The sequence below is a fragment of the Eumetopias jubatus genome, unplaced genomic scaffold (genome assembly GCF_037043125.1).
Source record: "Eumetopias jubatus isolate StellerSeaLion01/CBP00866 unplaced genomic scaffold, mEumJub1_p1.0 scaffold_15, whole genome shotgun sequence".
Classification (NCBI taxonomy): domain Eukaryota; kingdom Metazoa; phylum Chordata; class Mammalia; order Carnivora; family Otariidae; genus Eumetopias; species Eumetopias jubatus.
Window position 1 is genome coordinate 60,143,601 of NW_028274821.1, and position 27,546 is coordinate 60,171,146.

General features: G+C 37.3%; 1 protein-coding gene across 2 annotated transcripts in view; it reads left to right on the plus strand.

Moving 5' to 3' along the window:
* The first annotated feature begins 6,188 nt into the window (after window positions 1–6,188).
* Window positions 6,189–27,546, plus strand: part of ZCCHC7 (zinc finger CCHC-type containing 7) — a 242,381-nt gene continuing 221,023 nt past the window's right edge. The window contains exons 1-2 of one of the 2 annotated variants that reach the window (XM_028108674.2): window positions 6,189–6,305; window positions 11,007–11,637. In XM_028108674.2, coding sequence (XP_027964475.1) covers window positions 11,028–11,637 — 610 coding nt within the window. In that variant the 5' untranslated portion in view covers window positions 6,189–6,305; window positions 11,007–11,027. The remainder of the gene's footprint in view (window positions 6,306–11,006; window positions 11,638–27,546) is intronic. The other variant, XM_028108673.2, reaches the window with a different exon arrangement.

Genomic DNA, 27,546 nt, shown 5'->3' on the forward strand with positions numbered 1-27,546 from the left:
TGATACAGCACTGTCATCACATCTACACCTATTTGGATTTTTGCCAATTATCTCAGTAACATCTTTTACAGGAAAAGAAATGGTCATGCATTGCATTATTAAGTACCACGTCTCTTTTACTCTCTTTTAGCATGGAGTAGTTCTTCGTCTTTGTGTTTTATGATGTTGACATTTTTCAAGAGTGGAGTATGTATTTTGTAGAATGTCCCTCACTTTGTGTTTGTTTGAGAGTTTCCTCATGAGTATATTCAGGTATGTAATTTTTTGGAAGTGATTTGGTAAGGGGGTGCCTGGGTGGCTCAGTCTGTTAAGCGTCCGCCTTCGGCTCAGGTCATGATCCCAGGGTCCTGGGATGGAGCACCGCATTGGGCTTCCTGCTCAGCGGGGAGTCTGCTTCTCTCTCTCTCTCTCTGCCTCTCCCCCCGCTTCTGCTCTCTCTCTCAAATAAATAAAATCTTTTAAAAAAAGAAATATGGTAAGAATACCACTGAAGTGATGTGCTGTTCTCAATGAATCACATGTCACTTTTTTTTTTAAGTGAAAGTATTTCTTCATCACCCCCATCCCTACTCCCCTTCAGAGGTCAATAACCACTGTTATTGATTGGTATACATCCAGTATTTTCTCTATGCATTTACATACACACATATCTATACACAGACACGTGTATATCCTTTAAAAATATAACAAAAATGAGTACATAATACACATATTGCTCTGCAATTTGCATTTTTTTCACTTAACCATATGTCTTGGAGATCTCTCTATGTCAGTATATACAGATGTTCATTCCTTCAAAAGCAGCATAGCTTTTTTTTTTGTAAGATTTTATTTATTTATTTGAGAGAGAGGAAGTGAGAGAAAGAGAGAGAGAGCACGGGGCATTGGGAGAGGGGGAGAGTGGAGGAAGAAGCAGCCCTCTGAGCGGGGAGCCTGGCTCAGGGCACTCTGGGATCACCATCTGAGCTGAAGGCAGACACTTAAACAGACTAAGCAGCCCAGGTGCCTCCAAAAGCAGCAAAGCTTCTTAAAAAACAGTATAGATGTATCCTTGTTTATTTATTCCCTATTCTTTTTTTTTTTTGTCATCAAATTATCCTTTATTGAAATACTTTCCTTGGTAGTTTTTAACTAGCTGGGCATTCCACTGTAACCACTGTTGATGTCATCTATGATGTCATGAGGGTGGTGGCCATCAACATTGCAGCCCACAGCCTGGGCAGGCCCCAGGATCTCTTTAATGGTTCCAGAGAGTTCTCTGGCTAAAGATTGGCGCTGCATCTGTCGGGCAATGTTGACAATCTCATCAAAAGTGATATTTCCACTGTGCTTAATGGTTTTCTGCTACCTTCTGTCTCCTGGCGGTTCCTTGAGGGTTTTGATAATGAGGGCAGAGGCAGAAGCTACCACTTCAACTTAGGCCTATCTGTTCTGAATGGTCAGTTTCACTGTAATCCTCAGGCCCTTCCCATCACTAGCTGCCTTGATGATGACATCACCAACCTTTTTTGGAGACAGCCTTGGGGAGATCTTCAGAGCCAGGGCAGATGTGACACTATCTTCCCCACCAGTTACCTCAGGTATTTGACTTTGATCCCTTTGGGGTCGAACTTATGGCATGGTGGAGGTGGCTGGTGTTGGATGAACCCAAATTTGGGAAGACCGAAGACAGTTGCACCTTTGCCTCCTCTGAGCAGAAGCCAAAAATATTTTATTCCCTACTGATGAATATTTATGTTGTTTCCATTTTTTCTATCACAAACAATCTTTGTATATACATTTAAAGACATAGCTAATTTATAATATTGATACTTCAAATAGCTCCCCTCGAAGGCTTTTCCAATTTGTACTCCGATCTACTGTGTATGAGATTGTTTGCATTTTTCTGATTATTAGCGATGTTGAACACCTCTTATCATAGTTCATGGCTGTTCAGATTTCTTTTGTGAATTGCCTGTTAGTGTTCTTTGCTGTTAGAATGCTGAATTGCTGGTTGTTTGTTTTTTTTTAACTGACTACTTATTTGGCCTTCCCCTTTGCAGAGGGAGGCTTTCTCCACTTCTAGGTATCCAGCTGCTCCTTCCACTGTTGTCCCACAACATTGTTCATACGGCACCCAGGTCTTCATTAAGCAGGCATTCCATACAAATCCACTCATTCCACAAGTTTTCTTTGTGAGCCTGCTGTGTGCACGTCCTTGGGCTAGGTGCTGTGTGTAGAGGTAGCAGTAGGTCATCATAGTCTCCACCTTCGAACAGTTTAGTTTTGAGAGGCAGCTTTGGGCATAGAAAAGAGCATGGGTTTTGGATTCAGACAAGACTTGGGTTTGAGTCCCAGCTGTGTGATTTAGAGCAAGTCACATGACCTTACCAAGTTGCAATTTCCATAGTAGTAAAATGTGTTAACATCTCCCTTACAAAGTGAGGATGGGACAGAGGACAGTGTATCTGATGGGGCAAGCAAGGGCCTCTTACATAGTAGGATCTTAGTGAATGAATACTCATTTAAAGGCAACTGTTAAGAGGTCAAAATGATTAGTTAGTTCTCAGAGGTACTAGGTATTACCTATAAACCTGAATAAAAGAAAGGAGGTAGCTCCTCCCTCTGCAATGGGGCGGGGAGGGGGTAAAGATGAGTAATATGTGACAGTCCCCCAGACCCTGCTACAGTATGTCCCCATCTTGTCTGCCCTCTGCAGCAGACTTCTGCTTTGTCTTGGACCCTCACCTCAATTCAGCTGCCCACTGTTGATGTAGTACTGCCCACCGTCTTGGGGGAAAACAGGTGCTTCCTTCCTCAAATGAATGGGCTCTTCAGAACATTCTCTGTAAGAAAGGCTTCAGGGTACTTTGCATACTGCTACCCCTGATCTCAAGAAGTGTGGACTAGAGACTGTGGGTGGTGGAAACAGAGCTACTATGTGTTTGTGTGCCTTGGGACTCAGAGACTTGGATTATAGATATAGCTCTGCCTCTGGTATGTGACTCTTGGCATTTCCCTTCCTTTCTTGGCTTCAGTTTCCCCATTACTGCAAAAGGAGACTGTATCTCATGATTTCTAAAAGCTATCTAAATGAGAACTCACCTTGTAAAGGCAAAAGGTGTGTGTATATACACTACTCTCCTTAGTCACAAATCTCTGTACCCATCTCTCTCTCCTTTTTTTTTTTTCCTTAAGATTTTATTTATTTAGGGATGCCTGGGTGGCTCAGTCAGTTAAGCATCTGCCTTCGGCTCAGGTCATGATCCCTTTTTAAAAAAAAGATTTATTTATTTATTTGAGAGAGAGTGCAAGCGCATGAACTTGTTGGGGGGGACGAGACGCAGAGGGAGAAGAAGCAGACTCCCCGCTGAGCAGGGATCCTGATGTGGGGCTCCATTCCAGGACCCTGAGATTATGATCTGAGCCCAAGGCAGACGCTTAACCGACTGAGCCACCCAGGCGCCCCTATACCTGGTCTTAATGTCATGGAACACAACACTGCATTAAGTCTGCCACTTGTCTGAGGTCATGACATGGTTTCTCCACTGATCTGACAGCTGGTGGATCCACACATAGTTCTTGGTTTCCTAGAGCCTATGGGGAGTTAGTTTGCCTTCATTTCTTTAAGACCTTTAGTGAGTGCTTGCTATCTGCCAATTACTATGTTAGCTGGTAAAGATACAAATAAAAATGTCAAGGCTTCTGCCTTCAGGGAGTCCACAATCCAGCTGGGAGACAACTGTAAGGCAGACACAATACAATTGCCTTGACGGAGATTTGTCCAAAGTGTAGGATAGCCCAGGGCAAGGAATACCTGTTCTTTCTGGCTGACTTGGAAGGTCTTCCTGAAGACCCAGAGCTTGAGCACAGTAGGGTAATTTGGGGCATATTAGAAAGACAGAGAGAAGGGAAGTGGGAGGCAGTGGGAATGCCTTCTGCAAAGGCACAGATGTAGGAGAACATAGTGTCTTTTGACAACTGCCCAGGATTCAGCATGGTGGTGTATAGGGAGGAAGAAGTCAGCTCATGAAGTGCCCTTTATGCCATCCAAAGGACTATAGAGGACTTATGACATAACCTAAAGGGGGTAACTAAAGCATTTTGAGCATGGTAAAGTAGTAAATCTTTGTTGAATGCATGAGTAATAGGAGGATTGGGTACAGTAATTAGGAGCATTTCCTAACCTTGTGGCCTGGGGCAAGTTACTTAACCTTTGAATCTGTTTCTTGTTTTGTGAAATGAGAATTTAAAAATCAACCTCAAGGGTCACCTGGCTGGCTCAGTAGATAAGAGTGTGTGACTCTTGATCTTGGGGTTTTGAGTTCGAGCACCATGTTGGGTTTACAGATTACTTGTAAATAAATAAATAAATAATAAAAATCAACCTCCAAAGGTTAAAAGTTAAAAGGTTTATATATAATACACTTATTGAGTAAGACTGGCACTTGATAAAAGCTTACCACGTTATTTTTTTAGAGATAATTTTTGTTCTACACCATACACATTACCTAAACAATTTAGGAATTTCTGTGACCCATTTCTTTTTTTTTTTTAAGATTTTATTTATTAATTTGAGAGAGTGAGCACACGGGCAGGGGAGGGAGTGGCAGAAGGAGAGGGAGAATGTCAAGCAGACTCCTGCTGAGCTCGGAGCCCCACGCGGAGCTCAACAACAGGGACCCTGAGATCAGGACCTGACCTGAAACCAAGAGTCAGAAGCTCAACTGACTGCCATGCAGGCGCCCCTCTGTGACCCATTTCTAAGCCTGTTTCCTCTTCTGCAAAATGGTTCCTCCAATTTTACCTTTTCATTGTAACCTGTAACATTGTTAACACTTACCATGGTGTTGATTAAAATTTCTAATTATTTTCTGGGCCATACTTTTAGGCTATATCCAAATTGTATTTTGTTTTTCCAGCTAGACTCAGGCCTAGGAGACCAGAGACTAAAAAATTTACCACTGTATCCACAGTTGCTAAAACTACCCCTTGACAGACGCTCATAACATGTTGGCAAGAAGAACCAATGTCAAGCTTATCTTTCAGGGCTGTTGCCAAGGATCAATGAACTGATAAAGTGCTTCGTCATTATGTAAAGTAATACAGATGGATTTTTTTTTAAGATTTTATTTATTTATTTATCTGACAGCGAGAGACACAGCGAGAGAGGGAACACAGGCAGGGGGAGTAGGAGAGGGAGAAGCAGGCTTCCAGCGGAGCAGGGAGCCCTATGCGGGACTCGATCCCAGGACCCTGGGATCATGACCTGAGCTGAAGGCAGATGCTTAACGACTGAGCCATCCAGGCGCCCCACGGATGGATTTATTATTACTAAGTATTGAAATAAGGTTTGAGAAGAGAACAGAAGCCAGAGGCTTGCAACACAATCTTGTAGCCTCTGGAGGCTTCCAAAGAACAAGTATTAACTTCTATCTTTAGCAAGTGTGCAGCTCTTCATGGATACCTAGTTGGCTGGGTTGGTAGAGCAAGTGAGTCATCTCCCAGTGAGCTCAAAACCCAGCTCAAGACCCAGGTTGAGACTAGAGATTATTTAAAAGAAAAAAAAAGAGTGCCTCTCTTCAAAGTTCACAAAGAGTTAAATCTATTGCTTCGAATTCTAGGAAAAAGCCAGAATCGCCCCAGTGCGAATTAAATGCAAGTTCAAACTAGAGGTGGAAGTATCTGCCTAAGGTCACCTAGCGCTAGATGCCAGGCTCCGTCAAAGAGGTTTCTAATTGGTTGATGTGCCCCTGTGGGCTGGGCAAGGCGCCTCCAGACCCTGCACTCCTACCCTACCTTGGTCTGAGTTCGCATCCCCCGCCACGTGGCACAAAAAGGGTGCCCCAGAGGTCAAGCGAGGAGGAGGAGGCGGAGCCCATCCGGAAACCCGCTCAGGGGCATCTTGGGAAATGTAGTTTTCCTCGTGGACACAGAAAGGGTGCGCGCTCTCCCCTGGTTTTACCTACTGAGTAGCGTCTCCTGCGTGCAAGTCATTCAAACTAAGTGTTCCCCATTATAGATGCAGCCTAGGTATCTTTGAAGGAAGCCATGAAGGGGAAGGGACAAAGCAAAGAAGGCAAACCAAAATATTGTTAGCGGGAAAGAGAAAGGGTTAACAGTTGTTACGCACGCGCATAGAGGGCCCGCAGGGTGGGCGGGGACGGAAGACTACTCCCGGGAGCTGTGTTTTCCCCGGAAGTGCCTTCCCTCCTCCCGGGTCCGCGCGGACGCGGTTTCCTTACCTCATTTGTTCTCGCCCCTCCCCATCCCTCTACGCGTTTTGGTTCCTGGTTGGTGCTTCCTGGTCGCAGCCGCGGCAGTGAGTATGTGTGGCGAACCCCCAGCCGCTAGCGGCCGGGGGACCCCTGTCCGCCCTCTGTCTCTCCCGCTGGGCTGTGGAACTAGCGCGTGTCCCCTCGCCGGCCTCCGTGTCCCTCGTCTTGCCCCAGCTCAGGGCAGGGTGCAGCTCGTGGCCCCTCAGTCGTGTTCTGCCTCACGCGGCTCGGCTGACCGGCTAGGGTGTTCGCTTCTCCCTACCTGGCCAAAGGCGAGGTCGTGATTCAAAAAACTCTGTGCGCCCATGGCCTCGGTGGGGGCGGCATTTCTGCCTGTTTTTTACCGCCCCTCCCCCAATTGCCCTGTTTTTTTGGGGGGAAGACGGTCAGCGCGTTAGACGCATAGGTCCTGCCGCCCTGAGGGAGCCCGGCCTGTGAGGACCGGACAGTCCCAACTCCAGCCTCTGCTGTCAGAAGCAACAGCTACAGCTGTGGGACCAGAAAAATTTAGGGAGTTGTGCCCCTTCCCCCATGTAAAACAGGGAGACTTGGACTGTGTTCACTAAGATTTGCTTTATCGCTCACATCCTGTGAGCCCGCAGTTAACTTCCAACTTTAAGAACTGCGGGTGCTGTGGGAATACTGGCTCGGAATCAGCAGGCCTCGGCTCTAGTCGTGGCTCCACCTCTGACTCGCTGGTGACTTTAGAAATTTCATGTTTAGGTTGAATGTACCTCTGTTTCAGATCACAGGAGATCTTTAGGTTCAGTGAATAAATAAGCTTCTCAGAGCCTGTTTCTCTAGGAGAGCGTGCAATTTAGTGACTCTTTCGGGTCCCTTCCAAAGCTCTTGACTTCGTGTCTTGAATACTTCGGCTGTCAACATCCAAAGGCTTTGAAGTGGGCTGTGTGTATATTTTAGACAGCATTAGGCTTTGGGGACAGTTCAGAATTCCTGTTTTTCAGAATCTGGGGGTAGGGAGTGAAATGAGGATTATAAAATAGCCACAAGCCTGGGATACTGTGTAGTTAAAGGAAGAGGGGGCTGAGAAAGGTGAAGAAAGTGTTTTGAGATAGGATTTGTTATCTTAAAGAGACTATGCTAAGAACAGCTGGACTTGTCTGAATAAATTTAGCATAATTTTCTCCCACCAATATCTTATATTCTGTCTTCCTTTTTTTTTTTTTTGTGAGTGTTGTTTCACACATTTGGATTCCCAACCACAGTCAGATTTGCTTCAAAGTGAAAATTATATTTGAAGAATGGACAGAAATTTTAATACTAGACTCTATAGTGTTCCAAATCTGTCACTGTCAGGATAGCTCACTAAGAATATGTCAGAAATTTTAAGTTGAAAATCAACTATTAATCAGTTTCCAGTGAGCATTGGACTTAAAATCAAGCTGTAAATTTGATTTAAATCTTGAGATGGGTACCTGTGTCATCAAGAAGAAACATTTAGGCTAAAAGTTCTTTGAAGGGAAATAAGAGCAAAAGGTGTGGAATGACCAGTTGGTAGAATGTTAGAGCAGAAGTATTGGCTTTAAAAATAGTGTGGTAAAATCTGAAAGCTTAAATAAGCCTTAAGTTGTATAGTTTAAATTTTTAGTGAATGAAAAAAAAAACTCCCACTTTTGAATGGTGAAAGCCTTTGCAGTTATTCTCTATAGCTGTTTTATATTTGTTAAGCCACTTTAATCTTAAAAGATAAATTTCATTCTCGAGCTGGTGTAGGTTCATATATAAGAATCATCTTTTTTTGGTCATGGGATTGCTATACTCTTGAGTATCAACTTGCAAGGTTCTTGGATAGGAAACTGACAAATTTCAGATGTATGCTTTTTCTTTCAATTAAAATGCTTCTTTCATAGTTTTTACACTTCACTGGGAAGTGAAATGGATATTTTTGAGGTAAATTTAGGTGTTAGAGCCAACACAAATATAGCTTTGAAGGCAGTTTTTTAAATTTTTATTTGAAAGTATTTTGAAAAATTGAAAAAAAAAATCTTAGTGAACACTTGGCTGAGAGCCTGCAAAATTTGAATCTGTCCTGCCTATGTTCTTAATCAGCTGCATAACCTTGGATAGGCTTCCTTACCTCTTTGGACCTTAATTTCCTTATGTGAAAATTGAGGAGGTAGTGTGAGATAATCAGAAAGGCCTCTTTGAGACTAAAATTTTGTGGCTCTCATAGGGACCTCATGTTATCCAGTTAAGTATGCTTGAGAATTGTGTATAATGATTAAAAAGCTGAGGAAGTCTTCTGGTTCGAGACATATATATTTATTTCATATTTGCCCTGCAAGTATACACTTAAAAAAATTTAAATGCATTTGAATGTAATTAAAGTAGTAACATAAGCATAAACCAAAATAGCCTCAGGCAAACCTTAACCCTGGCATACATAAGCTACATAAAGAGAAGAGCAAGTTATGCTGAGCACAATTTTCAAGTACAGAAGGTACAAAATCCTCTTAAAGGCCATAGGGGCTTAATTGTTAAATTCATTTTCTACATTTCAAGGAAAGAGATAAACCCCTAGACCCAAGGAAGTCAGTTTTTATTATATTTCTGTAGTTTATTTTTGGCATACATTCACAGGTGTGCCCATGGCTCTATTCTTAATCCCTTTCCTTTGGGATGGCTCCAAGAGTAGTACAAATTTGTAACTCTGTAATTTAGCTCTTTTTATTTTTTCTGGGCTGCACTGGAATTAGGTTATTTGTGTTTTATCAGTATGGATCCAGGGAGGATTTTGAAGGAAGTATAATTCCTTTGACTTCTTTTAGAATTAATTTACCTGTTAAATAAAAAGGAAAGAATTCATCTTTTATTTGAATTCCTGAGGCTAACATTTCAATATAAACTGATAAATGCTATGGCATTATTATTCAGACAGCCACATTTAAGTTGTGTGACGACAACAACATAGCAACCTGAAGGACAGTGTAAGAATGGAAAAGGTGTATTGTAGCTTTTAGAAGAAAAGGGCATTAAAAGTTGGTTTCTTTTCCCCCCACCTTTATTGAGATACAATTGACAAATACCACTGTGTAAGTTTAAGGTGTACATCATCATGATTTGAAATATGAAATGACTACCACATTTAGATCAGTTAACATCCATCACCTCACCTGTTTTCTTCCTCTTCTTCCTTTTTAACCCCCACTCTCTTAGCAGATTTCAAGTATACAATACAGTATTAACTCAGAACATAATTATTATTTTTACTCCCAGCTTTATTGAGGTGTAATTGACATAGAACACTTTGTAAGTTTAAGGTGTGTGACAAAAGGTGGTTTTCTTTATTTCTGTAAACAGCAACAAAAAACTCCAGCATAATGGTAGTGCATTTTTGGCTCTTGTTCATTTGGTTCTTGGAGTCAGCTGGTTGTATTACCAAAACTACCATCAGAACACCCTGACATTTTGGGCAGAGAATTGGTAAACTAAGAACAGCTAGTCTTTCTAAATTATATTTGTATAGCTAAAAAGGAAGTGGAAAGAGTAAATTGTCATTGTTGATTGTTCTATAGGCCATCCCTGATTTTTGAACAAACATGAGTTATTTTTCCAGAGCTCTCATTTTGATCAATATTATATCAGTACCTAATTGAAACATCTTCTGTGTAGATTTTTGGTTGATGATATGAGAATAGTTGGAATAGTTGGAAACAACTGTGAAATTCATCCCACCATAATTTCCATATTTTAGGCACATACTAGATTTATTAGGGCTGAAGAGCAAACGCCAGATGATATTGTTCATTTATTTATTTATTCATTAATTCAACAGACATTTAGGGAAGTCCTGTTAAATACCAGTTACTCTGCTTGGCTTTGGGAATCTATCGTTTAACAAAGTGCATATAGTTTCTGCTCTCCTGGGGTTTGTGATCTGTTTTCGTGAGACATTTACATTGAATTAGTAATTAGAACTGTAGTGTTTTGAAATGTAAAGTACTATAAAAGGAACACAATTTAGTTTGGTGGGTCAAGGGAAGCAAGAAAAGGGATGTTTAAGCTGAGTTGAAGGATGAGCAAGATTTAATATGCCCACAGTAGAAAGTAAAGTGCTCCTATAGCTAGAAGTTTTGCCTCAGTTTTAGGTCCTTAGTATGTTTTTCATACATATCTTTATTGCTATTACAAAAGTAAACCAAAGTTTATCAGATATTTTTGTGTATTCTTTAGTCAAGGATAAAAAGGCCATGAAATTAATTTTTTAATTGAGAATAAAAATCTGCACTAAAACAGTAATTATGATGATTGTTTCCTGTAGTGGATTTTAGTCAAAGTTGAAGTAATATTCGTATGTGAGAATGCCTACCTGGAAAGATGAGATGCAGAACCAGAACCAGGGAAGAGATGATGGAATAATGAGAATGACTTGAACTATTCTTGTGATTTTTAACATTTTAGAGAAAAAATTGGTGTCTGAAGCAGTGGATCAACCTGTCTTTCCTTTCTAGCATACCTGCAAAATATGGTATTTCCATTAATAACTGTAACTAAATTTGTTGGTAGTAATTTTCATTTGGGAGGGGTGGGCATTATTAGAGCAGGTCATAACAGGATTTAGAAATCCTTGAAAAAAAGGTACCCTTAAGAGAAAAAGGTACTTTAATATGTCATTGAGAACAGTGATGGCCTTCACAGAAGTTAGCTCTAAGGTGATATCATTATGCACTAAACAGGCATGTTCTGAGCTTTTAAAATAAATTCTTTGTATGATTTCCTCTTTTACAGCATCAAGGTTACTGACTTTCCATGATGTTTGGTGGTTATGAGACCATCGAAGCATATGAAGATGAGCTTTATCGTGAAGAGTCATCTAGTGAATTGAGTGTTGATAGTGAGGTGGAATTTCAGCTCTACAGCCAAGTTCATTATGCCCAAGATCTTGATAATATCATTAGAAAAGAAGAACATGAAGAGAAGAACTCTGGGAATTCTGAATCAAGCAGTAGTAAACCAAATCAGAAGAACTTAATTATCCTTTCAGATAGTGAGGTCATCCAGCTATCAGATGGGTCAGAGGTCATCACTTTGTCTGATGAAGATAGTATTTACAGATGCAAAAGAAAGAATTTTAGAGTCCAAGCAAAAGAAAAGACCCGAGGTCCTCCTGCATCTCTTCATTCTAATAAGTTGACTGATAAGAAACACAAGGGGAATATTGAGAAGCCTAAACCTGAAGAGATACCAGGTACAATCCGAGAGGTCATGATTATAGAGGTTAGTTCAAGTGAAGAGGAAGAGAGCACCATTTCAGAAAGTGATAACGTGGAAAACTGGATGCTGCTGGGATGTGAAGTTGATGATAAAGATGATGATATCCTTCTCAATCTTGTGGGATGTGAAAACTCTATAAATGAAGGTTAGTATCAAATTGGCCATTTTGAAAAGTAGTACCATCTTTAATAAGGAAGACTGCTTTTCCTAGACAAAAGACCAATAGGGTCTGCTCCATTTAATTCCTCATCTTTGGTCTTGTTTTTTGGCTTGTTTCTCATGGGACTCTTACCAGTGGCTACTCTAATGGTGGTCTGTCTGAACATCAGAAAGAGTATGTCAGAATATCAAAGACACTCTGCTTCTACTGTAAGCAAATTCATAGCTGCTTCTTCCTGTTTGGCCAGAGCCAGTTCTGGACGTGAAATCTTAGTCCCCTCTCTCTCTGCTTGGTATCACAGGTGAGTACTCCATCCATCTCTGACACTGGTCCTGTGCTCTCATTTGGCCAACTCTGTTGGGACTGCTTCTTCCTAAGTGATTTGCTTAGCCAAGAGTTAGCCAGGTAGGAAGCATGGGAAATGCTTGATATACTGAGGATATGGAATTAGTATTGAGATTTTAGGAACTCCACAGTCACTAAGATAGGAGGCTCTGAAGAGCTGTAAGTCTATAGTAAACTGTTGGAGGAAATGCAAATTCTTAGAACCACATTATTCAAGGATTGAAATTTTGGTGTGAGCTTTGTCTTCTCTGTCTCATAGTCTTGATGCTTATTCCTTTAAAAACTCCCTTTAGTTTTTCTCCCTGTATGCCTAATGCCTGGTCTCTTGCAGTAGTTTCCTAAATGATCTTTTACATCTTCCCTGCACACTATGGTTAAACTAGTAGTCTTGAAACGCCCTTTTACTCATGGTACTTAACTGTGCTCCAGAACCTTTAATAGTACCTACTTGTTCTCAGAGGAAATGATGATATTGAATGTAGGTCATGCTTTGGAGCCTCAGTGATTGACAGACTTTTTTTTTAAGGATACAAACTTTAGGTTTCCAGGCCATAGGATTTCCTAACTACTTAACTTTGCCCTTGTGGGAAAGCAGCCACAATACCTAAAGAAATGGGGTAGCTATTCCAACAAAATCTTATTTACAAAAACAGGTGGCTGGCTCAGTCTGTCATAGGACAATCCTGAGAAGTTGACAGCAAAAGGGAGAAAAATAGAGAAGTAGCTAGGACACAGAGTGGAATCAAATGAAGTTTTATCAGAATAAGGTAGGTCTGATAATGTTCTTAGGTAGATGGGGGGAAAAACTTTTGAAGGAGAGATTAAACCTGTTTGATGGATTGGGATGGTGGGGGCCAACTAAGAGGTGGGATCAGGTGTATATGTCTGAATTAGTCTTAAAAGGGAAGAGACACACCATTAACTTCTAAATTATCAGAGATCTATAGAGGTAGAGAAGAAAGAATAAATTCAGATGGGTTGTGGATGAGGGAATATATGAGGATATATGATATTTTGATTTTCTTAGGAAAATGAAAACAATTGGGAGTGGAAGTGGGCAGGGGTACTTAGAAGCTTAGAGTGTGGAGATCTTGCTTAAGTGCAATGGGGAATACTTTTAGATAGTGATTCCCAGTATTTTGAAGATGGCAACCTTTTTAACTTCACAACAATTTGTGGGCCTCCACATGACTGTAGTTATATTTCTAGTATTTGTTAATTGAGAAAATGCATATTAGCTACTATTTTAGTATTCTCTTACATGATGGTGTTTTTTTAACCACAATGTCTGTACATTTGAAAAATATTAATACATGTATACGTATATGTCTTTATATAATGCAAGCCTCTGGGCACCCATTGTGGTCACTAATCATGCAGCTCCCCAGGAGCCTGAAGCTCATAGTTGGGAAATCACTGTGCCAACACATCAATAATAGGATTACTTAGAAGTAGTATTCAGTGAAAATTGAAACAATATGAGCTTGTAATAAACTCATTTTGAAGGATTTCATAACATTTTCCAGTAATAGTTGGCAGTCTGGAGCAAGATTATGGAAACCAAATGATTCAGGGTTAGGCATACCATTATAGAAGGTCCAGAAGGTCAAAAGCATTTAGCCCGGTCTTTCTCTAAATTGCCTTCTCCTGACATCACACCTAGTTTCATCAAACACTAATGTATTCATGATGATGGGCCACTTTTCTTGAAATCAAGTTTCCCATGTCCACCTTATTGATCTTTCCATTTGGATGTCTTATTGTCATTTCAGATTTAACATACTAAAAGGTTTGATAAATTGAAATAAAAGGTTATTTTTCCACAGAAAGAGGAGCAGGTTAACTGAGAAGTGATTAACAGTAGAACTAGGGTTTCTCAGGGCAAAATGAAAGAGATTGATGAGGGGTAGTGAGATGGGGTAAAGGGTAGCTGAGCCATATGGAAATGAGGATTCTAGAAGAAAGGGAATGGTACTCAGGTATGTTTTATAGGAGTGAGGAAAAGAAGGTTGGTAATTAGGTATATAAAATCTCTGGCAAACAATTTTAGTGTTTCATGTTATAAGTAGACAATAAGAAGCATGATTGTTCTTGAACTGCATTTTTGGAGAAGGGGATATTTGTGTTTATTTTCATTGAGGTGAAATTAGCATAACACAAAATTAACCTTTTTATTTTTTTATTTTTTTTATTTTTTTTTTTAAAGATTTTATTTATCTACCTAAGAGAGAGAATGAGATGGAGAGAGAGAGCATGAGAGGGGGGAGGGTCAGAGGGAGAAGCAGACTCCCTGCTGACAGCAGGGAGCCTGACACGGGACTCGATCCCAGGACTTCAGGATCACGACCTGAGCCGAAGGCAGTTGCCCAACCAACTGAGCCACCCAGGCGCCCCCCAAATTAACCTTTTTAAAGTGTTCAATTTAGTGGTGTTTAGTACATTTACAATGTTAAGGAACCATCATGTCTATATGGTTCTAAAACATTTTTAGCACATCCAAAGGAAACCCTGCACCCATGGAATTCTTTATTCCTTCTTCTCCTAGACCTTGGCAACCACTAATCTGCTTTCTGTCTCTATGGATTTACCTATTCTGGATATTTCATGTAAATAGAATCATATATGTGACCTTTGTGTGACTTCTTTCACTTAGGATAATGTTTTTGAGGTTTATACATATTGTAGCATGTGTCAGTACTTCGTTCCTTTTCAGGGCTGTATCATATTCCATTGTATTGTTATACCACATTTTTATAGATATTCATCTATAGATGGGCACTTGGGTTGTTTCCACCTATTGGCTATTATGAATTGTGCTACTGTGAACATTCACGTATAGGTATTATTTTGGATATATACCTAAGAATAGAATAGCTGGGATTGATCTTTCTCTTTTCTTCTCTTCTGTTTTTTTCTCTTTCTTTCTTTCTTTCTTTCTTTCTTTCTTTCTTTCTTTCTTTCTTTCTTTCTTTCTTTCTTTCTTTCTTTCTTTCTTTCTTTCTTTCTTTCTTTCTTTCTTTCTTTCTTTTCTCTTTGTTTCTTTGTTTCTTTGTTTCTTTCTTTCCTCCTTTCCTCCCTCCCTCCCTCCCTCCGTCCCTCCGTCCCTCCGTCCCTCCCTCCCTCCCTCCCTTCCTTCCTTCTTGAAGATTTATTTATTTTAGTGAGAACATGAGTTGGGGGGGGGGTGAGGGGAGAGAGAGAGAGGTAGACTTCCCCTGAGCTTGGAGCCTGACCCAGGGCTCAATCCCACAATCCTGAGATCATGACCTGAGCTGAAGTCAAGAGTCGGTCGCTCAACTGACCAAGCCACCCAGGCGTCCCTAGTGTAGCTGGGATTTCTATGTTTCTCATTCTGAGGAACCACCAAAGTGTTTTCCACAGTGGCTACACCATTATATGTTCCCACAGTAATTTATGAGGGTTCCACTTAACTGCATTGTTTTTAACAATGACTTGTGATGTTGCATATTCTATTTTGATGTGCTGGTATGCTCTTTGTTATTTCTTAAAGTTTTTTCTCTTAGTATTTTTATACTTATTGCTTATGTTGGCTTATGTTTTTCTAGTATGGCTTTTATTTTATTTTTCTTGAGAGAGAGAGAGAGCAGGTAGGGAGGGGTAGAGGGAGAGAGAATCCCAAGCAGGCTCCACACCCAGCGTCGAGCAGGACGTGGGGCTCGACCCCATGACCCTGAAATCACGACCAGACCTGAAATCAAGAGTTGGACACTCAACTGACTGAGCCACCCAGTTTCCCCTCTAGTATGGCTTTTTTTGCATCAAATTTTCCTTGTGTCTTTTCATCCACTTCAGAGTTTGTAAAGAAAATGATTCTTACAAGTATGTATTCTCTTAAACTTTAGAGTGTATATGTATATAAATTTATAACACCTTTTCTGCAACATTAGTAACATTAGTAATTAGATGCAAGACCTAACTAATTCCTAGTAATTTTTGATTCCTTACCTTCAGTGTATATTCCTCTTACACATATGAAAATTTATTCCTCTGCTCCTAGGATTTGTTTTTCTGTACCAGCCAAATTTAAACAAATTGTGCAGTTTTGCAAATTAATTTGATTGACTCTGACAGATATTCAAATATATATCTCCTGTTTTATTTCCTTGATCTGCTAATGCCATAATCCTATTTCTTTGCAGTTAATGAGTAATATATTCTGTACTGATGTTTATCTGAGTGTGCTGTTACTCTTTAACCATTATTATCCTGTTCATAAATAGATCTGAGTTCAGTTTATATAATAGTCTTTAGAGAGAAGATTTTTTCATGTTGATGGCAATTTGTAGAAATTCTGACATCCTTTTGAAATGATGATTGTTAAACCGCAGCAGTAGCTATTTGGTATACTCCTCCTCCTTGCCACTAAGCCCCCAAAGTATGGCATATTTGAATTATCAGTATGATAGAAGAGATTACAAACTCTTTGAGGGAAGGTCTTTTCCATACTCAGAAGTCTTCCTATGATATTTAGAGTAATTCTTTGACATGTATTAGTTCTGTATTAATTGCTAAATGATCATATATTGAGCATCTACTCTGTAGAATACATAGAGGATTTAAATGATAAAAGACATAGTTTTAGCCTTAAGTGGCTTTGTGTTTCATTGAAGAGACAAAATTTATGTAATGTTTATATTATTATTTAAAGATTTATTTATTTATTTTAGAGCACTTTGTGGGGGGGGGATGGGGCAGAGGGAGAGAATCTTTCAAGCAGACTCTCCACTGATCAGGCAGCCTGCCACTATGCAGGGCTTGATCCCAAGACTGAAGAGATCACGACCTGAGCAGAAACCAGGAGTCTGATGCTTAACCCACTGAGCCCCCGAGTGCTCCTGTAATAGTGTGTGTGTGTGTATATATACACACACTAAAAAGAAGCTAATACTAAGAAGAAGCTAAGTAATTTATGGAAGTCTTGCCTTAACCATGGGAGTTAAGTGTCTTAAGATCCTGATGATAGATGTAGTTGAAAACTTAACACTATAAACAGGATTAGTGAATTTGAGGTAATAATGAACGAATGAAGGACTATGTAAGTACATACATATTTCCCATTTACTATCGTTAAATTTGTAGTAATGAGTGCAGCACCATTCTTGCTCTGTGGAAACTTCAGACCATCCCCCATTACTTCAGTTGCAGTGAGATGCTTACACATTTATTTTCCTTTAATAAACAATCAGGCAGATAGTACATTACTTGTAGGCATTTTTTTCCCTTACTGTTCTTCCTTTAAATGTTTGATACTGGGCGCCTGGGTGGCTCAGTTGGTTAAGCGACTGCCTTCGGCTCAGGTCATGATCCTGGAGTCCCGGGATCGAGTCCCGCATCGGGCTCCCTGCTCAGCAGGGAGTCTGCTTCTCCCTCTGACCCTCCCCCCTCTCATGTTCTCTCTATCTCATTCTCTCTCTCAAATAAATAAATAAATAAATAAATCTTAAAAAAAATAAATGTTTGATACTTTTCTGATTATATGATTTGACATTCTTTTTATTTTTTTTTTTAAGATTTTATTTTTTAAGTAATTTCTAAACCCAGCGTGGGGCTCAAACTCACAACTCCAAGATCAAGAGTCACATTCTTTATTGTCTGTGCCAGCCAGGTGCCCCTGATTTAAAGTTACTTTTTTTTAAATTTTAAATATTTTATTTATTTATTTGACAGAGAGAGACACAGCGAGAGAGGGAACACAAGTAGGGGGAGAGGGAGAAGCAGGCTTCCCGCTGAGCAGGGAGCCTGTTTTGGGGCTTGATCCCAGGACACTGGGATCATGACCTGAGCCGAGGGCAGACACTTAAGGACGGAGCCACACAGGTGCCACTGAAGTTTTTTTTTTTTTTAAGATTTTATTTATTTGACAGAGAGAGATAGAACATAAGCGGGGGGAGCGGCAGGCAGAGGGAGAGGGAGAAACAGGCTCCCCACTGAGCAAGGGGCCTGACGTGGGGCTCTATTCCAGGACCTTGGGATCATGACGTGAACTGAAGGCAAGACACTTAACCGACTGAGCCACCAGGCACCCCTGATTTGAAGTTCTTGATTAGCTTCCATTGATGACTTGTGGATGTAACACATAACTTGCTTAGCCTAGCTTTCCTCAGTACATGCAGTATTATGATGAGGACTTTGCTTATAATAAATTCATGCCAGACATAGGCCCTTAGTTCCTGTTTTATCTGGCTTTCAGCTCTCTCTACTGAGGGATGTAGGAATTTATTTCTAAGTTCTAGGCTTCATTTCCTTCCCTTTCTTTACTCTTTCCTTTATATAACAATGGCTGCACTGTCATTTGTTTTCCTTTTTGAAATTCTCACCCTTTAATTTCTTTTATTATCTCCAGTACAAGTGACTTGTAATTCTCATGTATCAGAAAGATCTGAAGAAAAAGATGCACCAAAGGAAATCAGCACGTTTCTTAATTTGTGAGGAGGATCTCAAGTTTGGGGAGCATTATTTTTTTTTTTTTAAAGATTTTATTTATTTGAGAGAGAGAGAATGAGAGAGAGCACGAGAGGGAAGAGGGTCAGAGGGAGAAGCCAACTCCCTGCTGAGCAGAGAACCCGATGCGGGACCCGATCCTGGGACTCAAGGATCATGACCTGAGCCGAAGGCAGTAACTTAACCAACTGAGCCACCCAGGAGCCCTGGGAAGTGTTATTATATATGATTGCCAAGTAATGGGGAAAGACAATAAGTGCTTTAGGAATTAGAGAGGAATAATCAGCCACTTATTTTCCTGTGTAGGGAAGGGATATTAATAGCTCTAGGAGTAATTATTAACTTTTTTTAGTTTTTTATTATGGAAAATTTAAAATGTATATAAAAATAGAATGTTGTATTGGACTCGGTGTTCCATAAACCAACTTATGACTAGTCTTTTCTCAATTATAATTGCATACCCCTGTATTTTTTGAAGCACATCACAGTCATCATTTCATTCATTCATATATATATGTATATTTCAGTGTATATTTCTGAAAGGTAAAAATTCTTGAGAAACAATCATATCCTTATCATACCTAAACAGATTACCAATATTTCTTTTATTATTAAATACCCAGTCAGGGGTGTGTGGTTGGCCAGTCAGTTAAGTGTCTCACTCTTGATCTGAGCTCAGGGTTGTGAATTCAAGGCCTGCACTGGGCTCCATGCTGGGTGTGGAGCCTACATAAAAAAAAAAAAAAAGAACCCCAAATGAAAAAAACAACCCAGTCAGCATTCAGATTTCCCGTTCTGGCTCTTAATTTTTTTTCTTACAGTTTATTTGAATCAGATCCATTTATTGTAATTGATAACTTAAGTGTCCTTTAATCTATAGGTTCCATCTTTATTTTTTTTTGTTCTCTTATTTTTTTCTTTCTTATAATTTATTTGTTGTATTAACTGGATTGGTTGTCCTGTAGAATTTTCTGTAGTCTGAATTTTGTGGTATTGTTTAACATAATCCCCTGCCCCCTGTGTTTCATGTGACTTGGTAGTTAGATCTAGAAGCTTGATTAAATTCAGGTTTCTTTCCCTGTGATTATGTGATAAACTAGATACATGGATAGGTTCATTTGTTTCATTTTGCTTTGGATATGTTTATTTTTCAATATTGCCTTTTAAAAATTTAATTTGTTCTCTAATTATGCAAAATGTTTATAAGATCCCAAATTTAAGTCAACAAGACAAGGTAAAATATATTCAGAGAATTCTACCTTCTGTCCAGTCTTCACCCTATTTTGCCATTCCTCTTATGGATAACTGTTCAGAGAAAATTGATGATTTGTTCTCATACTAAAAAAATAAAAGCATATATGTATATATCTTTGTACTCTTTCTCCCCTTTCTTAAACAGAAGTATACTAACCACACTTTGCTCTACCTTTTCTTTTTTTTCTGTAACAGTATATAGCATGGAGATCAGTCCATAGTAGTATGGAAAGATAGTCCTCATTTCTAGGACTGTGGACTATTTTTGGGTTGTCTGCACTACTCTGAGCTGGAGATATTAGGCATGTAACAAATATGTTTTAGAGGTGAATGAATAGTAATTTAAAATATTTGATGAATAAAATACTTTTACAGTCTTAAAATGTATTTCCAACACATGTATAATAGTCTAATTGCACTTTCACAAGCATGTTTTTATACTTATTCCTGGTCTTAATGTTTGCTTCTCATTTAGTGATTTTGAAAGATTCAGATTTAACAAAAAATTAGATTCAGATTTTAAAAAGAAATAACTTTAGAATAATGAAGAATATAGCATGTTGAAGAAGCTGTATTAGTTCCTGGTACATAACTGTTACGGTATAGAATTTTACATTAATGTAGAGCTCATTCAGTATGTACAATTTGACACATTGCTTTAGTTTATCAGCATTTGGCACATAGTGGATAATCTAGTAAATCTTAGGTGAATTTAATTGAAGTTCTACCTATACACTATATAGAGTAGTGCTCTTTACATAGTACTGCTACATGAAGTTGAAGTGAAACTATGGCTTGATTAAAGTAAAATCATGGCTTTTGAAATTGAAGTAAAATAATAGCTTTCAGTGACTTAGTGCAGTACGTCTTTTATATACATACATATATTTTAAGTAAATTCTACCCCCAACGTGGGGTTCGAATTCATGACCCCGAGATCAAGAGTTGCATGCTCTACTGACTGAGCCAGCCAGGCACCCCAATGTTGTAGTTGTCTTTGTGTCAAGTCCCTTTACTCCTCCAAAATATGCACATAAAAGTTTAGGATACAATTTCAGAGGATGAAGAACTCATCTAGAGGTAATTACTGAATCCTTGGCGTTTATTAAGCACTCAACCAAGACTTGATAACTAATTAAAATTTGAGTAGAGTGGGTTATGTATTTGAATTTCCGTTTTTCAGATCGGTCATATTTTATTTGATCTGGGTCTTTACAAATGCTTTTTTCTTCCGGGATCACTTTCTACCTTGCCTGACTGATGATACCTACTCATCCTTTGTGTCTCAGTTTAAAGTTTAATTCTGAATGAGGTAACCTACAGGCTCTTAACTAGTGGTAGTTATTATGTCTTATAGTTCCTCCAGTTGACTAGCGGTGTGGGTAACTTAATCTTATTATTGGTAAAATAATAATTTTATTAAAGTTGTAAAGTGAGACAATGGATAGACTAAGTTAATGTAATAGAAAAATGACTAAATTCTTCTAACTACAGAATGACTATGGCAAACATGGGCGTATAGTTTCCACTTGGTATTTTGAATTGAAAGTTCTCGGCTTTTTTTGTGAACCCAAGTTGCTTTTGAACATGTCTCTAGTATGGCACTTTCCTCAAATAAATTTTATTTGATTTGGTGACATTTTAGTTAAACTAAATCTAAAATCTTAAAATCTGTCCAATAGTTACTTATTGGATACATGAAATGTACAAGTTACTATACCGTTTAGGTGTTGGGATTCAAGAATTGATATGTAGTCCCTGCCTTTAGAAGCCGTAAAATGCCTGACAGTGTGGAAAGTTCACTGTAACACCAGAGTTAAATACATTTCTGCAAATATAAGAGATGCTTCAGCACATTATAAAATCATTTCCAGATGAATGTAATAGACTTAAAAAAAAACATTACATGGATAGGCAAAGTACAAGACTGAATTGGACAGTAGCCTTTTGAGCTGGGTCTTGAAGAATGCATAGAATTTTCAGTTCAGGATAAGTGCAAGGAAGTAGAAGCTGAAAACCCTAATAGAACTTAAGACTGTATGGTACCACTAATGCTAAATTAATAGTTTAATATGTGTCTGGGTATGATTAAATATTTGAATAGCATGTCTTTTTAGAAACTGCCTCAGCCTAAATGAGAGAGGGTATTTATATTTCATATGTGTTTTTTTGTATGTGTTCAGAATGCTATTGGAAGATTTTTTTGGTCATTATTTTGCTCCAGTGTTTTCCACCTGTTTCTTGCTTGTATTTTTCCTTTTCCTTTAAAAAAATTGGATATTTTATACAATTTTATGGCAGATAGAAAAATTCTCTCAAATGGGCCAGGTGATAAAGTTAGTCAATGGACATGACCAGTATGTATTTCATGCAGGAATGATAAAAGTAGAGCATGGCTTAAAATAAAACTTTGGCTCCTCATAGCTTGTGTTCTTTACCATCTTTTAACATAGGAAAGGAACACATTCTGTTAGTGTGGGAACATTAATAAATTAAACTTAGCTTTCAGTACTCTTCAAATCTTTAAGGTGGTGTTTCCCCCCCCCCTTTCTGCATTCATCAGGTAACAAATCAGCTTAATTTCAATAAATACAGTTTATTGAAGATCTTATGGCCTTTTATGTCATAAGGGTTGGTTGCCATTTGACATATTTCTCATTGGTGTATAGTTTAATTTCTGCCTTATAATTGAAAAATGGCCACATGCTAGAGTTCCAGTGACCGAGAGCATCAAGGAGCTCCCTCCCTGATGTTTTCAGCTTTTGTAAGCCTGTACTACACAATTCATAAAGCTGCTTTTGAACTGTGTCTCTAGTTGTAGCATGTCACCTTACACTTAACTATTGTAAGGGCATCTTTTTATTTAATTTCTAATTAGCATAATGACTTGAGCTGTGTTATTCACTGCTCCATGGTGAAGTTGTCATAGGGAGAGAAGAAATAAAAATGTTCAATTTCAACTTTACTTGTGAATGGAGTGAAGTTTGAAAGCCTTTTATGGCCATTGTTCAGCAGACTGAAAATCTCATTAGAAATTCCAGAAATGCAAAGGCAGCTTTGGGTTGGATTTTAATAACATTTTGGAATGTTGATACTCTATGTTGCTAATTTCTGTGATTTCGTTTTTGATCAGCAATTTAGGTATGCATTCTTCCAAAGTCAGTTTATGACTTTTAATCTAAATTCATTTACAGTAGCTTTTCAACAGTGATAAGTACTTAGGAAGAGAATTAAATTTTACCCTTTTTTTGACATTTCTTTTAAAAACCGATGTGATTTTCATGTAAGGTATATTAAATTTATTGGAAACTGCTTAATATGAAAATAACATGTATTTATTGAACTAACAACCTATTTTAGTTACCATTCAAATATTATTTATCAGCTACAGTTTTACATTTTTGGGGGGATGGAGAAGCATAAAATTAGATGGGCAGGCAACATTTTCAATTTTATCTAGGATAGGAACTTGAATCCTGATGTCTGGGTAAAGAGTGTTGAAATGTAATTTCATATAGCTGTTTGCTGTAAAAATAATCTATTGCATATAGTGATCACTTGTGTAAGAAGTGAGTGTAATTTGTAGACAGTTTATTTTTATGGTCAGAAAGTAAATTTGTTGTTAACTGCATATGATTAGACTGTAAAACATTTTTCAAAAGTACAGAATGGAGAGCATTTACTCTTTTTTCCCTTGTAAGAATAAAGACCATTAATGTCCCTATGTAGGAGATCCTGTTTTTAAAACTTTGCTAAATTTATATTTAATTTCAAAGTAATTTACGAATCTCTTGCTAACACTCTGTTGGTTGTTAACACTTAATGAAGTAAAAGTATTGAGTTAATGGAAGTTTTTCAGCCAAAAATTTTTACTTTCTCTATCATTGTTTGTCTTTGTTGTTATACATTATGTTATGGTTAAGTTTTTGGCATTTTGAGTTACTTGTCAAATTGTTGTTGATTCTTATGATAGTAAAGAAATACTTTAATTAAATTAATAATTTAATTTAATCCACTATGTATAATTATTTTCTTTTTAAATTATACAGATGTACTTAAGAATATGTAAAGGAATAGATTTTACTTGTTTTTTTAGTGTTTGAATCTTGATCTGATAGCATTAGCTCTCTATAGGGATGTAATTCTGGGGATAAAAATTATTTTTGTAATATAGATTTGGATCCAGATATAAATGCAGTGTAATAATAGATTATTTAAAAGTGGATCTTGCCTGCTAAATGTGTAATTTTCTTTTTATGACATTTTTACCTTAGAATTTCAGCTTTTGACATAGTTTTGAAAATTAGTTAACCATGGACTTGAGAGCATCTACTGTTATCCTCATCTTTTGCAAATACATTTTAAAGGAAGGCAGCATAATTCTATAATGAGAAAATAATTTGTACTCTCCATTTAGCCTAAATATATAGTTAATTTGTAATTACCTCAAGATGAAAGAATGGCTGTTTAGAGCTATTTATTGAGGGAAAGTGTTTTTATTGGCAGTTCCCTTGAAGTACGTAGGTCACATTTGGTTTTGCTTTGTGACTCAATAGTGCCTGTAACAGAATTATCTACTGTAGGGAGGGAAAGCCCAAATTTCTAGAAAACTTTTTAATACTCTTTCCACATTTGTAGTTAATGAGAAATTCTAAAGATGTAGGAAATAGACTGGTTATGGCTAATAAATAAATTTGTTAAAGTAATTGAAAAATTCTGCTTAGAAAAGTCAGGTGAGAGGAATTCAGGATGTGGAGGAAAATGGCATACAAATTTAACTGAATGAAGGAGGTTTAAAGAAAAAAATGTGCAACACAGTGATCCTGTAAGTTACTCCTTTATATTGTATTAGTCATCAATTAGTGTTAAATGATCTGATTTAAACAACAATGAACTTTTGTCAATGGTTTTATTTAGAAATAGCATTATTTTCCACTTTTAAGGAGGATTTTAATTGCCAAAAAAATTTCATTGTTCTAGTAAGTACTTGAAAAATTACCTCACTCCCATATTATCAGTATTTTGCTCTTCATTCCGTAAGTTATGTCTACTGTAGCTCTTTTGGTTTGGGAGAATAAATGTGACTTAAATATTGCTATAAATGTGTTATTTTAATCTAGGATGATTGTCTTTTATGTGTTAAGAAATACTTCCCCAGAAAGGTTTATAGTATTCAGTCTAAATGTTTCTGGATAGGTGAGTTACTGGTTAAAATCCATCAGGTCCTAAGTTGTGGAATACTTGTATTGGTTCTTAATATCATGACTATCTTGGTTGTTGTAGAAGTCCCTTAATTCTTCTGTTTGAGATGTTGTAGTTGGGGAAATATTTTTTACTTTTGGATTTAACCGATGAATCGTGATGGTTGTATCACAGATCATCTAATTTTCAAACTGTATTGGTTAAACTAACTTTGGCATATAGTTTTTTGCAGGGCAAAGAGGAGTTGTGTTCAGCTGTGTGATTGTGCCACCACTTAGGTTACCATCAGCAGCAAAGGGTCTTATCTCTGACTTTCTTCCTTTTGTTAAATTTTTAAATTGCTTTAACATTATTTAAATAGGAAGGAGATAGAGTTGTGAAGCAAATTTGATTTGCTGATTCTCAATATTAAGCAATGAGAATCCTTTCTCTTCCTTTAGATATATCACATTCATATGTATGTTTTGTTTTAAGTGGGGGAAAAAACTTAATCTTCAGAATGAAATAATGTGGATATAGTTATATATATTTTTAAAAATTAATAAAACTAATAAAGTTTGTTTTGAAATCTCAAAAGATCTTTAGTAGTATACCTGCAACCTCAGCAGTTCCTTTTTATCTCTACAGATTTCCCTGCCTATTGTGGCCGTTTGCTCTAATTTAAATTTCCCATGGCTTTGGGTTGCAGACTTGGTTTTCTGCAAGAGTGCCCATGCTTACATGGTCATATATTCTGGGTGACTTTTCCACTTTTTCTTTTCTGTTATTTTGTTGATTGCTAAAGGGAAAGAGTTTTTTTTTTTTTTTAACTTGTTTCTTTGTTTTGATCTTCCTTCCTTAGCCCATCTATTTGTGTTTTGTTTTATTTTGTTTTGCAGATTGGGAAGAATTATTGTGTGGTCTTAGGTCCATGGGGACTAGCAGGGAAAAACTAATTTTGTTCTTGGTTTTGTTTTCTTAATAACAGTAGCAATTTAATTTTTGAGACATTTAGGAGCTCAAAAGATATGTTAGCTTTATGCATGAAATTGATAGAAAATTATTAATCCCCAAATTTTCTACTTATAGTCGCTCCACTGTTGGAATAAAAATGTTATAGCTGAACTAAGTAAATAACTAGAAATACTAATTAGCTGTAAGTAGCTGTTACAAATTTAAATATTACTGTATATTGAAAAGATATTCATAGGAAATCAGTTATAATCTGAAATGTGATTTCTCTTACATTGAATTTTTGTTGTCCATGGTATGGATATATTCAAATGGATATATTAATGTACATTGCTTGGGAACATACATTTTTAACTTGACCAGATTTTAAAAGTGCTTATTCCTTCAAAACATTCTGTTTTTCAAATGCGAAGAAATTTGCTTTATAAAATAACTTTATGCTGCTGATTGTTAAGTCCTTGGAGAATGCTGTGGCAATTAAATATTGAGTAATTTATTACTGCTGTAAAGGAAAAGTAGAGGTCTCTAGGCCTAACCTCTCCCCAAAAGATTTTTTTGTTAATATCTGAAGATTCTAAAACAGCAAATTAATGTGGTCAAAGTTACTTCTATTTTACATTTGTTTTGTAAGGGTGCATCATACAGTGGCATTATTTAACTGAATTTTATATTCATTAAATTACTATAAAAATAAAGAGGTTCATTTTAGCATTTTAAAAAATTGCAGTAATTTCCCAATATACCATGAAAAATGGTGTTGTATTATACTATTAACTAATAGGCTAAAAGAACTTTCTAATGTTGATAAATAGGATCAAAAAAGAATTAATTTTGGTATGCATATTTTAGGGTTTTTTGTTTGTTTAATTGATTATATACCGTGGCAGTGAGGTATCTAAAATTCTCTTTCTGGATGTCTGTTAAGTACTTTGGGAATTAGGGTAAGGTCAAGCCTTCTTTCTGTGTCTGCTAATTATAGTGTTTTCGTGTGGATTTTAGTGTTCCTAGAATATGAAGCTGATTTATAGAATTTGTTATTACCAAGAAACAAATAACATTATTGAATTTTTGTTTTACGTAACTATTATTTTCTAGTTAGTTATATTTCACATTTGACTTCTCAAGAAGCAATTTCTTTTAAAATTAGAGTTTCAAACTATGAAGAAAATGTATCCTAAGTCTAATAGCTGTGTTTTTCCATGGCAATTATTCTTTTGAATTTCTACTTTTTTATCATAGTTACAGAGGCTTCTTAAGTTTGTAAAATTATTCTCCCTAATTCTGATTAGTATTTTGAAAGGTATTTTATAAGTTTATTCTTGGTGTTCATATGTAATTATTGAGAAACATAAATAACCTCTAAAGTGTATTTATTTCTTATAAAACAGATTTATTTTTTATTTGTTATAATATAAAATATACTTATATTTAAATAGGAATAATTTTAGTATTCATATTGAATCAGGGTATAGTCTGTGATATGGAAAGTGATCCAACTGTGAAAATATGCAGCTTTAAAAATAACAAGGAATCTTTCTGTTAGCACATTTTACTAGTTTTATAAATGTTTGTGTAAAATGTTTTTAGTTCTTAAAGCTCATGGCACAGATTTTACTGTGTGTAGCTTTAGTAGGAGAGCACTGTAGAGCCAAACTTGAAATTTATTAAGGAAAGAACAAA